This window comes from Acanthopagrus latus, chromosome 22 (genome assembly GCF_904848185.1).
Source record: "Acanthopagrus latus isolate v.2019 chromosome 22, fAcaLat1.1, whole genome shotgun sequence".
Taxonomy (NCBI): Eukaryota; Metazoa; Chordata; class Actinopteri; order Spariformes; family Sparidae; genus Acanthopagrus; species Acanthopagrus latus.
This window is the reverse complement of record NC_051060.1, coordinates 12,012,688-12,027,436: the sequence shown is the minus strand read 5'-3', so window position 1 is coordinate 12,027,436 and position 14,749 is coordinate 12,012,688. Positions and strand designations below refer to the sequence as shown.

The 14,749-nt window shown below is 42.9% G+C and overlaps 1 protein-coding gene across 4 annotated transcripts in view; it reads right to left on the bottom strand.

Annotated features, from left to right (window-relative positions):
- Positions 1-14,749, bottom strand: part of fut8b (fucosyltransferase 8b (alpha (1,6) fucosyltransferase)) — a 92,923-nt gene that overhangs the window by 24,568 nt on the left and 53,606 nt on the right. For 3 of the 4 annotated variants that reach the window (XM_037086245.1, XM_037086246.1, XM_037086244.1), the window contains 4 exons: positions 13,451-13,537; positions 11,524-11,642; positions 10,242-10,404; positions 2,326-2,440 (listed from right to left, as the gene is read on the bottom strand). In XM_037086245.1, the coding sequence (XP_036942140.1) occupies positions 2,326-2,440; positions 10,242-10,404; positions 11,524-11,642; positions 13,451-13,537 (484 nt within the window). The remainder of the gene's footprint in view (positions 1-2,325; positions 2,441-10,241; positions 10,405-11,523; positions 11,643-13,450; positions 13,538-14,749) is intronic. The other variant, XM_037086247.1, reaches the window with a different exon arrangement.

Below are 14,749 nucleotides of genomic sequence, written 5' to 3'. Positions count from 1 at the left end.
TTGCAGGTAGTGACGAGCCAGCTTTTAAGCTTTTGAGAGCAATGAGAGCGGTGACACGGAACCAGTGAAGTTGAAGCCGGAAAACCAACAAGCTGAGAGATGTTTAAAGCCCCCTAGAATGGAGTCATTTGATAAATGGCTATCGGTTCACGATCAGTGTTGTGCATGAACATGCTCATATTTTTGGTGAACGGTGAACTGAACATATCCATTTGCAAGTATAAGCATTCAGTGTTGGATTTATCATTATGGATTTATTTCAGAGCAACCCCAAGAAGATACTGCAGTCAGGGCTGGATTACAAAGCTGCTCACAGGGATACGACTGTGCCAGAGCCCTCATTAGCACGACTGGTATCCTTCCAGCCAAAAATAGTGTTAAGTCATTAACATGCAGCTTTCCCAAATATTTCCTTTGCTGTATACAACATATTTTGATATAGTATATGACATTGTGGATTCCAGATGGCCAGGTTGGGTGGTAATGCTACAGTAAACACTGAAAGAAGAGCTGACCCTGAGCTGTGGCGTTGGATAATGACTTGAACATTTTTTGCATAATATTATGATGTCACAGTGCATTTAACCTTTGACCTTGTGGACATCTAATGTCATAATTTTATCCAATTAGACTTTTGTGTGTCAAGTTTCTTTGAAATGAATTCTTAAGTTATGGCCAAAAATGTGTTGTGTATGGTCAAAGTGACCTTGACCTCTGACCTTTCGCCACCCAGACGTAATCAGTTAATTTTTGAGTCACAGTGGTTTTTTGCACCAAATCTGAAGAAATAACCTCAGTGTGTTTCTGAGATGCTGCGTTCACAAGAATCTGGAGCCATGAGGTCACAATGACTTTAAATTTTGACCTTCAAAAACAAATCAGTTCATCCTTGAGCTGAACACTGTAACAAATTTGAGGCATCGTGTTTTTTTTCGGAAAATATGTCTGTGATGAAAATGATAAAATGAATGAGTTTAATCTGTGTGAACCAAACGCTGAACTTATGAGGTTGTAAAGTGTGAACTTGCACAACACTGTTCACATACGCGCAGTCATGTGCTCGCCAGTTAATGTAAAAACACTGCTTATAGCTACTTGAAGCATTCTAACTTCAACAGACTGGACACACCTGTTGAGCGGGTTAGATCTCCTGAGATGCCAGGAAAAAACGCCAAAAACGTCAAAACCATCATCTTGCTCGCTGCCAATTAACACCACTATATAAAGGCTCACGGCGCAGAAATAGATGAAAGCGTGTCCAACAGAAATCCATCTGTAGAAGGCGGCCATGTTCACTGAATGTTGTGAGTGGACAGATGGAGCAGACGCGGAGATGGAGTTAGTTAAACCAGGAATGAAGGGAGAGGCTTGTGCGGGTGGCACACAGACAGCAGGATAGGAGGGAGACGTCGATCTGTGTGTGTACATATAGACGTGTGAATATGAGTGAGGGAGTCAGCAAGATGCGCGCTCACACACACACTTGCACACACACGCACACACACACAGGGCATCTCTTTGCATCCATCTTGTGGCTGAGCGTGTTTGCGGCAATTGCTTGCGTAGGTGTGGGTGAATCCATCTGTGCACGACTCTGTGTGTGTGTGATGAATTAGTGATGGCAGCTGGTGGAGCGGTGTGATCCCTCAGCGGTGGTGACAGCAGCTGTTAGTGGTGCTGTCTCCGCCCAGCCAGACTGACTGGGTCCTCTTCATCAAACACACCGGCTCATTAATGCTGCAGGGCCCGGTGCCGCGGCGCATCGCCCCACCCAGAACCCGGCAGCACCAGAGCTGGGGAAGGAGAGCAGGGCGGCTGCGGGTGAGCGGATGTGTCATTGCTCTCAGGTTGTGTGAGTGTGTGTTGCGCTGTAAGCATATGTGAAACTATCTAAGCCTGAGTACAGTCCTGTTTCTGTCTTTCCTTATCCCGAGTAGATGCTTTTTGCATTGCTGCATGCGCGTCGGTCTGTCATTCTGCAAGTCAGCATGTTCGTCTATGGCGCTTTGCTTGTGTGTTACTAAACTGGTGACGAGCAACAAGAATCCTGCCCGACAGATCCAACTGCTGAAACAGTCTGCTACCACATTCCTCACCTGCTCCTTGTAGAAACTGATTCTGACAGTTACGGATGGTGCAAATGAGACAAGCAAGTGTGAAAGATATCGTGAGGAACGCATATGCGCTTTTCCACGCATGATGGAAACACCCGCAAAAATGTTTACTACACCTTTGTGGGTGCGTATTTCACTCTATCTGTGTGTGCATGAATGAGAGAGACAGTAGATGGCCAGTTGGCAAAGCAGCAGGTGTGTCTGTAGGTACCTGTAGGTAGGTGATTCTGTTCTGGACCAGATCCGAGAGGTCTTTAGCTTCCTTCATTCTCCACTCGCCCACTCCGTCCGCCTGGCTGAGGTAGTACAAGTTTGTCATGATGGACCTGCAGGCACAGACACATTACAACACTTGAATTATTCAGACGGTACATTGAGCAGAGAGATTGATTGCTACCACCTCTTTTGGGCACTTTTGTTTTTTTTTTTTTTAAGGTTTGCAATAATCTGGTTTGCAAAAATAAGACTGCAGCATCATCTCAACAAAATTTTGTCACTGTCTACTGACCAAGTTTTGTAGTCCAGATTATTGCAAACCTTAAAAAAACAAACACAACAAAAATAACATTAAATGGCTCCAAACAGGGCTGCACAGTGGCCCAGTGGTTAGCACTGCTGCCTCACAGCTAGAAGATCCCCGGTTCGCACCCCGGTCTTTCTGTGTGGAGTTTGTATGTTCTCCCTGTGCAAGCGTGGGTTTTCACCGGGTACTCCGGCTTCCTCCCACAGTCCAAAAACATACTGAGGTTAATTGATTATTCTAAATTGTGTGAATGAGAGTGTGCCTGGTTGTTCGTCTCTATGTGTAGCCCTGTGATAGACTGGCGACCTGTCCAGGGTGTCCCCTGCCTTCACCCTAAGTCAGCTGGGATAGGCTCCAGCCCCCCCCGCGACCCTGCAGAGGATTAAGCGGCGTACATATAATGTGTACAGATAATGGATGGATGGATGGCTCCAAACAGCTCCTCTGGTAAAAGCCCTGGGATCCCACATTTATTTAAAAAGACAATATTTAAACTCTTTTTAAAGTCCCCATCTATTTCACCTGACAACGCTGCAATGCTGTTTTGTTGTGAAGCTCCAGAAATGCTTTGTTAAATCTAAAACTTCTCCTGACTTTCTATCGGCGTGATTAGATCATGACTGATTTTTCATTTTGGTTGAACTTATCCTTTAATAACCTGCAAATCAAACATAACACCCCATTTTCCGGAAGGACGCTTCCCTTTTATTTAGGCCAGTCATTACGCTGCAACATTTCAAATCACATCAAAACTGCACTTAAGAGTATAAACATATCAGGGACGACCCGAGTAGATGACAAAACTTGTGGCCTCATGTCCTCAACTACAACATCAGCAACTCTATCATGTCTTGCACTTGCATTCCCAATGTAGTCATTTAGTGTGTGGCAAGTACTGACTCATCTTCGTGGTCATGATGCAATTAAAAGGGCAACATGTTGGGAAACCAGAGAAACGTCACACTGTATTTGCTGCATTGATCCTAGCTGCCAATTTGTGTGTCTGCTAGATCAGAAAACAAAGAACCTATCGACAGGTTTTCAGCCACACAAACACACATGGAAAAATCCATCCATACAGATTTCAGATACTGCATGTGGATTCAGTAAAGTCAATTAGAACTTGTATTGCCTCAAGTGTCTGTGACAATAAATGCTGTGGATCCGAGTGAACTCGGTTCTGATCATGTGGTGCGTCAGAAGCATGGCGCAAGAAAAATGTGTTTTTTGATTTGAGATGGAGTGTGTAAATTAGACAAGCAGAGAAAAAGGATATGTCCCTGGAATGTTTGACCACAGCTGCTTGTTAACATATAAAGCATCTTACTGCTGCCAGCGCTGGTGTTTGTCCGGGTCCATTCCGGTCAACTGGATTTCAGATCGAACCTGCTTATCCTCCGGCCTTCAGATGGGATCGCATCGGAGAACTCATTTATACATGTTGGGTTCAGGTAGGTTTTCGAAGGGTACATTTAAGATTGGATCCAACGTTCTGTCATCTGTGGTTGCACTCGCCCATTGAGGCTGTTGTAAATCAATAAGGAGAGCTGCTTTATGGCAATATCGATTTTACAGAAGTTCTGCATTAACCTGACACAGCACTGTATCAGATTTTTTCCTCTTCTAATTCACCAGAAACATTCCTACCTCATTATTTTGCCTCAACTTTTAACCTTTTTAACTGCCAAAAGAAAATTTACAGCACCAGTATCAGAAATGTTAAAGTACATCTACAATTTAAATCAATATTGCCACTTCTACTTCGCAAATCATTTGGGATAACATGAGTCAACAGGTTCGGCACAAAGTTGTGGAGTCCATGCAGGCTTGAGTGGATGCTGTCATTAAAGCAAAAAGCGATAAAAAGCAAACATTTTCAAAATACCTTGGTATTCAATATGCCCCTCATTTAATTTAATGAGAGCATGCACTCGAGCTGGCATGGACTCCACAAGTTTGTACAAAAACCGATGACTTGACAATAGCTCAAAATAGACCTCAAACCTTTAAAGAACGTCTTAAAGACCAATGAGTCCAGACTGACATGGACTCCACAGTCACCTGACCTCAACCCCACTAAATATTTACAAAGACATTTAAAAACTGAGAAAGCCAAGCCTTCCGTGAAATCATGAGAAGCTTTGTGGAACAAATCATATTGGGTTTAACGTGAATGATAAGGTTCTGCACAAACCTGTGGAGTCCATACCAGTTTGAGTGCATGCTGCCATTAAAGCAAAAAGTAGACATACAAATACTAAGATATTTGGCAATTCAATCGAGCTACTTGGGGTAATTATCCTGCTATAGAATAAAATCAAGGCATCGGGACAAATTTGTGGCGTCCACTCCAGCCTGAGTACTGGATATTCTGCAATTCAAAGACATTTTCAAAGATTAAACTTGTGAAACTGATATGCTCATTGGTCTATAATTGGATTTAGTTACATTTGAAACAAATGCGAAAATAATTATTATGATTAGTGGTCTCAGACTATTTGACCCTGCTGTATATCTGGCATTATATTAACATTCTCGCCTGTTAAAAGGCTGTTTTTCCTCGCTTCTGTCGCCAAGTGCTTGATCATGGGGGAATGTTGGGTCTCTGTTAATTAAAGAGTATGGTCTAGACCTGTTCTAATTGGAAAGTGTCATCAGATAACTTTTGCTGTGATTCTGCGATACAGAAATAAAATTGACTTGACATGCTTGCATATCTTGTCTGTGACCTTATATTTTTCCCAGATAGGATGCCTGTCTCACTCCTCTTCATATCCTCACATCAAATAAATGAACTTTGGATAAACTCTGCACAGATATTTTCCTCAACAAAACTCGTATGAATCATGTTATTTGTGTATGCCAGCAGGCAGATTTTTGAAGGAAACCCCCTCTTCTACAGAAAACTCCCCCAGCATTATGTGGCGCTTCGGGTAAAGTCATTTACCGGACAGCATATGTTGACAGTATACTGTGTGATAAACATTAACGCGGTTCAACATGCGCTCAGGATATTTTTATAAAATGTGTTGTGTCTGTCATGCTGTAATGACAACAGCATCCTCCTGGTTGTTTAGCTTTTTTTAGATTTAATCTGCCATCTGCGTGCCTCCAACAGAGAATATGTGTCCATGTCACATACTGCCAAAATTTGTGGCCATCCACTTAAAACATGCCCAAGAGCTCTGATGTACGAAGCTTAGGGCAGATGCAAACACATCACACACTCTCACACTCACACAAACACACATACACTTATGCAAGCTTAATTTATTACTCATTTCTTTGACCCAAATCAGTCACATCCTGTGTGACTGAGAGTTCTTATGCACACATTCAGCAGTGCATTCACAGAGACACTCATACACAACACAGATATATGTACCATGTCCCATTTCAACAGCGCGGCAGGGTGAATCGTGTCTTTCTCTATGACAAAACAGCATCATTACTCATTGTCCCATTTTGAAGCTGGAAAGACAATGTGTGAATGGATGTCAAACTCTCTTTCACGAGAGCTCCGGGGAGCCATCATAGACCCTCCACAGGAAGGAAAAGCCAACCTTGCTGGACGTACAACTTAACAAGAAGGAATCAGCAGACAAGCCCCGAGGGATTTGGTAGCAGGTCGGGGGAACTCCACACAGCCACGAAGTCCTGCAATCCTGAAGTCCTTATGTACCGGGGGGTGTTCCTTTGTGGATGTAATTGTGTGTGGTATTGGGCATATGTGGAGCTTCCGGGCTTCCCTGGTGCTGCTGATTGGCTCGAGCGGCAGACGCCGGGGCTGCAGCCGCTGGGCTTGGCGGCAGAGCACAGCTTTTCAGAGTACTGGTGCAGTACCAATGAGAGAGCAATTACAAGGTTTCAGATTTACATTAGAGCCTGCACAACACCAGGCCAAGTAAGACTGAAGATGGGCTAAAGGGAAAGACAAAAGGTACTGGTCCAGAGATTTGTATGCCGTGTTGTCAACAAAGCGCTGTCAGCTTCGTTCCCTTTTAACCCATACATCACCCATGATAGCTGTCTTTTTTGTATTTGTGGACTGCAGACAGTATTCTTAAAGATGATGCAACGGCTCTGGTTGTTCTGAATGACCAGTCAGTGGTCTGTAGAGTTTAAACTCCACCTTTTATTTCTGGATCCTCTGGAAAAATGAGGTGTAATGGAAAGTCTTTCTGGTACCATCCACAGGTTTCTTACAAGGGAAATGTATAAAAAAGAAATTCTAATGTGTAATGAACTTAACTGAAATGACTGCTCAGCGGATATGAGGCTTTAGAGTTTTGTATCTAGAGTTCCCTGCCCTGAAATAAAATATTTGATTCTTTCTTTGCTTTATTTTTAATCACATCACCATGCAAGTTGTTATTAAACAAATATTTTTTCGTATATCACTGACATTTTATAGACTAAATGATTAATAGAAAACTAATAATAAAAAAACTAATGATCTGCTTCTTAAATAGATCAAGATCATTAAATTACTCCAGTTAATTCTAATCTTAGGTTCATTTTCATTTATTAGCTCTCCTATAGGGGAAAATCATATCACATAATCTTCACCAGCAGATGGAGTTTGCCCTCTTGTCGTGAAAGGTGTCCATGTCCCTGAGTGTCCTTTAACTTTGAACCTTAACTAGGTTATTTTAGTTCAATGTAATGGTTTTCACAGAGACTTGATGTAACTGACATACTGTGATGTGCTATTTTACTGCTGTACATGTTAAAAATACACTGGCAGCAGGATTTCAACACACTCAGGCCATGTCCACATGTACCAAAACAATCTTTTTTCCCCCGTCCTCCTTGGCATCGTTTCAAGAATATTTGCGTCCAAATGGATCCATTGTAAACGGCTCAACACGCCTTAGTTCATATTCCAGGCCTATAGGTGGCGCTTGAAATTCACAAAAAACAAAGAAGAGAGGGAGCATGTGCATAAAACCTGCGCGCGGTATACAAACAGACAGTAGAAGGAGAAACTGAACACAACAAGAATAGGCTCAATATCTTCTGCAGCACGAACACAAGCATGTAGTCCACCATTGTTGTTGTTGTTGTTGTTATGAGACGTCGTGGGGTTAAGAGTCAAAGGTTAGAGGTCGAGGGGTGGGGCGATGGCGTCAACGCTATGGAAAGTATGCTGATTAGCTGTCCACATGAGAACGCCAGGGCAGCGTTTTCGGATTTTTCCACCCTGAGACCAAGTTTTTAAAAAAATGCGTTTACAGGATCCATGTGGACGATCGGTCAAAATGATGCAAAATGTGCGTTTACACACAAAAGCATTGCCATGTGGATGGCCCCTCATTTACAGATACAGAAGTGTTAATTGCCTTCATTTCCTGTAGCAGATATTTGAACTTTGAACTGCTGTGCTTCCTGGCAGATCACTATGAGCTTTCACACCTTTTCAATTCACATCTAGAAAACTAGAAAGCCGAGCTCTCCATCATGCAGTGATCATTTTCACTGAGCGAGCAGGTAAGCAATTACATGCTTTTTTAAATTCACTACATTATTATTTTACTTGGGATTTTTTTCAAGACGAGGACCTTACCAGCTCCCTGAGCAGAATTTAAATGAGAAGGCAGCGCATTTATTCAAGTCAAACATTTGGTTGCTCCTTCCACCTCTGCCCCTATCGGTACTGGCTCTCCCAGCCTTTGCCTGCGGCACATACAAAGAGAGCTAGGAGGTTTAGGATGAAAGTGAAAGCATGTAAAAGTCTGTGACTGTATGAGTGTGTCTGTGTGTACGGGGTGAGGTATCAGTCGTTGGAAAGCTGCTTAGGCAGCAATGACTAAGACAATGGGCCCTGTAAGCCACTTCAGCAGGATTACAATGAACCACTTGGCTAAGTGACACCGGGCCTTTCTTCATTCACCGTGTGAAAGCAACCATCCAGGTGACAGCAAGGGTATGACCCTTGGCCTTTCTTTCCCTAGAGTTGCAGCAACTGCAAGTGCTGCTTCCAAGATCTCCAGAATGAGGAGACACAACAGTGTTGACAGCGTTGACATCAACGTATTGTGAAGGCAGCTGAGTGGAAGAGCTGCTGGAGCTTCATGGTGATGACATCCAGGTGCTCTTTGGAAACTGCAAGTGCACTCTGCGTATTCCATCTTGTGAAGGGCTCGCTGCATGGGTGAATTATAGTCTTGTGACTGGAGACTGTATTTCACCCATGCAATGAGCCCTCCACAAGATGAAATAAACATCTACATGTTGTGTTGCAGACGTGTCTACTGAATCAAGTGTAGCACTTCGCCTAACAAGGAAAAAAATAACCTCACAAAAAGGAAACCTATTTTCCTTTCTTGACACTCATTTTCCTTACTGAACAGAAAAACACAGTCCAGGGTTCACTGAGGGCTTAGATGTCTCATTAACTCATCCTAAAACTCCTTAACTCATTCAAACTTGACGGGGACAAATCTCACCAAAACAGTCTCGGTTTGTCCTTCCACAATCCCCGCTGGTTTGGTTGAAATAAATCCTCAATTCACAGAGTAAGATTTGAAAATAATCCAGCTCTACAACACCGTTTTCGCCAGCTGCTGATGCCCAACCCTCTCTCTCTCTTGTCTGTTGCTTCATGCCTCCCTTGTCCCTGCCTGCCTCATCTTTTCATCCCTGAAGTCAGAGTCTTGGTCCGAGCCGCTGCAAATCCCCTCCAGACTATATCCCCTGTCTTCAAAGTGACCTCTCTGTCGGCCCTGGAAGCTGTGTTCAGTCCCAGTCAGGTGTTGAGCTGTGTTCACTGGAAGGCGGCTAAGTCCGGTTGAGCTGACCCCTTCGCCCACACTGACTCCCCCCTGTTAACTGAGGTTGCAGTCCAGGCAGACTCGCAACAGCTAATAGGGCCTCTTCGCTCCACGGCTAATTGAGCTACCTGCTATCAAGTTGCCACAGCCAAGATAGCTACAGCTGTAGTGTAGTTTTGTAGCTACCTTAGAATTCTAGCTACTAGGCTTAACAGTTCCCACAAGATCTATGCATTAATCCTATTAGAAATGCCCACGTCCCATTTTACAATGTTAATAAAAGTTAAGGAAAACTCCTTGATCTGGTTGTATACCAAAAGTTAATGGGGTCTACTCTGGGCCAAGACTAGGTCTCCATCCAAGTTTTGTGGAAATCTGCTCAGCAGTTGTTGTGTAATCCTGCTGACAAAGCATCCAACAAACGTACATGGGTGAAAACATAACCTCCTTGGACATGGTAATAAGAAATAATAACACTTTTGATAATTCACAAAAAGCAGCAAATAGGCAAAGACCACCATACAAGAGGGTTTCGTGAAAATCCATAAAGAATGTTTCAATACTTATTGGGGTGTTATGATTCCAGCTGTGTTTAATACTGTCCACAACTGATCCTCATCCCAAGAGTTGCCCCTGTCAGAAATAAGCAGCAGCAAACTCCACAGTCAGGTCTTTTTTCACCCTGTTTGTAGAGGTGACAGCGTTATACCCTGAGAAAATAACAAGGCTATTTGGGTTTTTTTCCCATGAATTTTTAATGGTTTCTTTCAAACCATTCTGACATTTCCACTTGTGGTTATTTCCCAAGTGTTCAAGAAACGACTTGCCCACCTCTCCTGGTGTCCCAGGTCCTGCAGGAGCGTGTCGGCGTACTTCTGCCTCTCGCTGGGCTCCACGGTGGCCAATTTCTTCACCTCGCTGCGAACAAAATACCAGAACTCCTTAACGCCGTTCTCCACCCTCCTCCGCAGCTCCTCCTGATTGGGCCCAGGGCCTGCAGGGAGAGAAGGGGGGTAAAGGAGAAGAGCTCACAACAAAACATAACAACGACACTCAGCTGGCATGACATTTGAGACACAGGTATGATCTAAAACAATGAGCGGATGACGTTAACTTCAAAGCGCCTCCATGGGAATACAACGTGGAGAGACGCAGTCAGAAAAGATGCCAAGAGGTCTTTGGGAATGTTTCGGTGTTGGATTATGTGAGCCTAAATAGGCTAACGGCACAAAGCAAGGTTTCGGAACATAAAATTTTCCTCTTTCATACCGTGTCCCTGGGTGTTGCTTTGACCTCATTAAGGAGCACTTGATCACTGTTTTTGTGCCTCACGGCTCCTCTCTGTGTTTTTTTTCTCACACAGTTCTAACAACAGGAAGGAACTCTATACCCCACCCGAGCTAAACAATGTGGAGTAACCCACATGGATAACACAGCTGCCTGCTCTGGTTTCTGCCGAGAGAGAAAAAAAAAATGTGGAAAGGAAAGGACAGCCTCGAGCGGCAGAAGGAGGTGGAGGTAGAGGTGGAGAGGGAAAAAATATATATATATTTTTTTTTCTTCTTTCCGATCTCACACTCTCTCCTCTCTTCTCACTCCCTCCCTTGGTGGAAAAAAAGCTGGAGGGTATTTTTAGCTTTTTCTTCCCCTGCGGCAAGATGGAAAGGCTGACCCTACACTGCCCTCCACGCTTCCATGTCCTTCTTTATTCTCTCTGTCTCTCTTCTCTCTTTTCTTTCTTCTCTCTATCACTTTTTTCCCTCTCCCATTCTGCCATCAGGGCATTCACACCGTTTCCACTTCATTCACACATTTCCCCACTCACTTGACAGCTTCCCTGCCCCCCCGACCACTGCTTAGAGTGGCAAATACACACATAACCCCTGCCCATCTGACACCGCTGCTCTGCCATCATCGCTGTTAAGCTGCCGCAGGTTTAATGCCGGTCTAGACTGAGACTCTCGCTGCAGGCGGAAGCTCACAAGAGCCTCTGACTTTGTTTTGTACCATATATAGTCAACCCACACACCTCCAGAATCAATCCTTTCATATTTCCTAGCTCTGTGCCAAATCCTTTCCCCTGCAACCTTTCAGATGGCCCCGACCCGCTTACCATCTCCAGTGAGTTTCTGGAAGCTGTGGATCTTCTGTTTGGCTATGGTTAACTGGTCCTCCAGGGAGCGCAGTCTCCCTGCAGCCAGGGACCCGGCTTCTGCCTGACCCTCTGGTATCCTGGGGGGGAAGAAAGAGACAAGGATAGGATGTGATGGGTGAGCATGGGAGCATGTGCACATTGACAGGAGGAAGACAGTGCAAAGGAAATGCCCTGGTCTGCATAAATACTCTGTTGAAATTGTAAAACTGTATTCCAGTAAAAAAATAAATAAATAAATAAATAAATCGACTGTGAAAGATAATTTTGTGATTTCTTTCACTATTAAAGAAGCTATCAATTATTTTTTGGATTACTCAATAAAGTAAAAAAAACATCTTGACATCTTCAAGTAGCTTATTTAGTATGAATAGCAAATACAGCATCTATCAAATTTACGAAGATATAAAATAGAGTTAAATGGAAAATCATAAAATCTGAGCAGCTGAATTCCTTAAAATGATGAAACAAGCATTTCAATTGCTGTCAATCACGGACCACGCAACTGGTTCAGTGGTAAAATTACTGAATCACTTGAAAAAACATGATTAGGAGTTTCAAAATTAATACTTGACGCGATCTTTCCGATGCAACAGAAACAGAGTTCAGACTGATTTTGACTCACTTAGCTCCGGCAGCACCTTGGATGAATTAGCTTGAGACAGACACCATTTAAAGTAAGTTGATTGACAGCTTTCTTCAGTCAACAGCAACCGTTTCTACACCTGACTGGATGCACACACCACTCACTTGGCTGCAAATAAATCTGTGCTCATTATGTTCAATTTAGTGAAAAAAAAAAACACGGTTGCTTTTCTGCAAATATTGTGAAATTCATCTCACAACATCAACCAAAATCTGAATAAATTTGCCGACATATCAGTTTTAATGATCATTAATGAGGTTCAGGAGTTTGGAGAAGAGGCGAGAAGATTTATCATCCCAACACTCAACACACAGACGCGCAAGTCTGATGAGCAGTGTGTCCTACTGTGGTGACTCGGTTACCATTTTGGTGTTTTTAGACTTAAAAGCAGCAGTGAAAAGTGAGCTGTGATGGCTGGCATCTTTTAGTGCTCAACAGTGAAAATTCCATTTCACACACTGAGACACAACAGTGGAGCCTCTCTGAGTCCCAGTTTATTTATCTTACGCTCAAAAAGGAACTCAGAGTACTGGATCACCTCCGCTATCTGTGTCAAAACAATACATCCAGAAATTACAAATATCCTCTGAATGGTCTATGTAGTGAGCATCTAATTATGGAGACAAGTGGCAGTTCATTTCTTTGTGAGTTTTAAAACTTTATGAAATGGAAGAAATTACTTTCCTCCCTCGACTGTTTGATGGCTCTAAGACTGCCTGCCTGTTGTATTGTAATGAGCCCACACTTAACTCTATTTTGGATGCAAATTTAATGAAGTGAAGCAATATACATAAGTAAAAACATACTCTTTCCAATAAAAGAAACTGCACCAATGTCAAAGCCATTCCAGAGCAATAAACACATTGAATACAATTTGTTCCTGTAATTTGACCATTTATCTCTATCCGCGCTGGAAATCCCCACTCAGTTACTTTAAAATGATTGGTGCTGCAGCGATCATTCTGTCTTTAATGTGTGACGTAGGAATAAAAGGCTCTATTGTCGAACACTTACACTGTTTTACTATTCAGGCATAACACAGCTGCAGTAGTGTCGAAAAGTCCACCAGTTAAAATACTTCTATTTCTTTCTTACTTCTAACAGCTTGGTGAATGGTTGAATCTTTGACAACTGTTGATACATTTTGGATCATCTTAGCACTTGTCCCCCTTTTGCATTAATGACAGCATGCACTCGAGCTGGTACGGATTCAACAAGTTTGTGCGAAGCCTGATGACTCACGTTGTCCCAGCATGATTTGATGTGTGTTTGGGGTCATCATCCTGCTTCAGGTTTTGCTGATGGAGTCCACGCCAGCTCGGGTGTATGCTGTCATCAAAGCAAAAGGGGAAAATACCAAATACTAAGATATTCATGGGCATTTATGACAAACTTGTGGAGTCCATGCCAGCTACTCTGAAATGTAAATCAAAGATCCAACTTTTTACTCGTTAGCAATCGTTAAACTGGTATTGTCATTTGTAATGAAAAAAATGTATCAGATTGTAAGTGAATTCAAAATAAAACTATTGTGAATAGTGGTCTGAGGATTTTTGACTCTACTGTGTGTGGCTTCGGTCTGTCTTGACAAAATGAGCACGCATGAAGGAGATCTGCACTCAAAAGCATAAAACTTAAAAGGCCTCCAAAAATTTATGGGCTGATGATCTTGCAAAGCCTAATTGCTCATTAAAGTTGAAATGATGTTTGTGCAGCCTTTCAGTCCATTTAATTCATTCCACATTAATGTAATGAGCTTTTTTCAAGTAGATACTGTATATGTAAACTGATCTGTGTGATTGCAGTGTTTTGATGATAGATTAAGAAAAATAAATAAAGCATGCACACGGCACTGCGTCGATGAACTATGACTAACTGCTGCATGCATGTACTGAAAACACAAATGAGCACTCAGACACGCTCAGGACACAGAGTTCAAAACCAGCCAAGGAGAAAAAAGCACCGCCACCGACATTACACCAAATCAATTCCTCTACATAAAACTATTAAAAATGGAATATGTTCGAATGCACAGGGGCATTGGCGAAGTGCTGCAAAGGCCATGTTAATGAGTCATCAAGGCATGCAAACTCAATTTGCTCGCTGAGTGAGGAACATCAGTCGCTGGCAGGCATAAAGATGAGACTTTAAAAGTTGCAACAGCCCTTCTCGCTGCACAGCTCCCCCTCCGCTGTTCAAGCCTCGGCCCCTGAGAAGCCACTTCACTGAGCACTAACTGAGCATTGTGCTTCAAAGCCGTGACAATAACTGAGGAGAAAAGGGAGGATATGGTAACTCACATTATGTAACTGTGTGATGGACCAGGAGAAACCTTTCCATCCTGTTGTGGCATCACATGCGTTTACATGCGTGTCTTAAATTCACAGCTCCTTTCTCTTTTTAAATCTGTGTTGTGTGCAAATTCAGCTGCCTGACACAGATATTTTGTAATAAGATCCAGGTGCATCTCCTTTCCAGGTATCGTCTCGACTATCTATTCTCCGAACTAAGACTGTTCAAACAATATGCAACAGGCTTTCC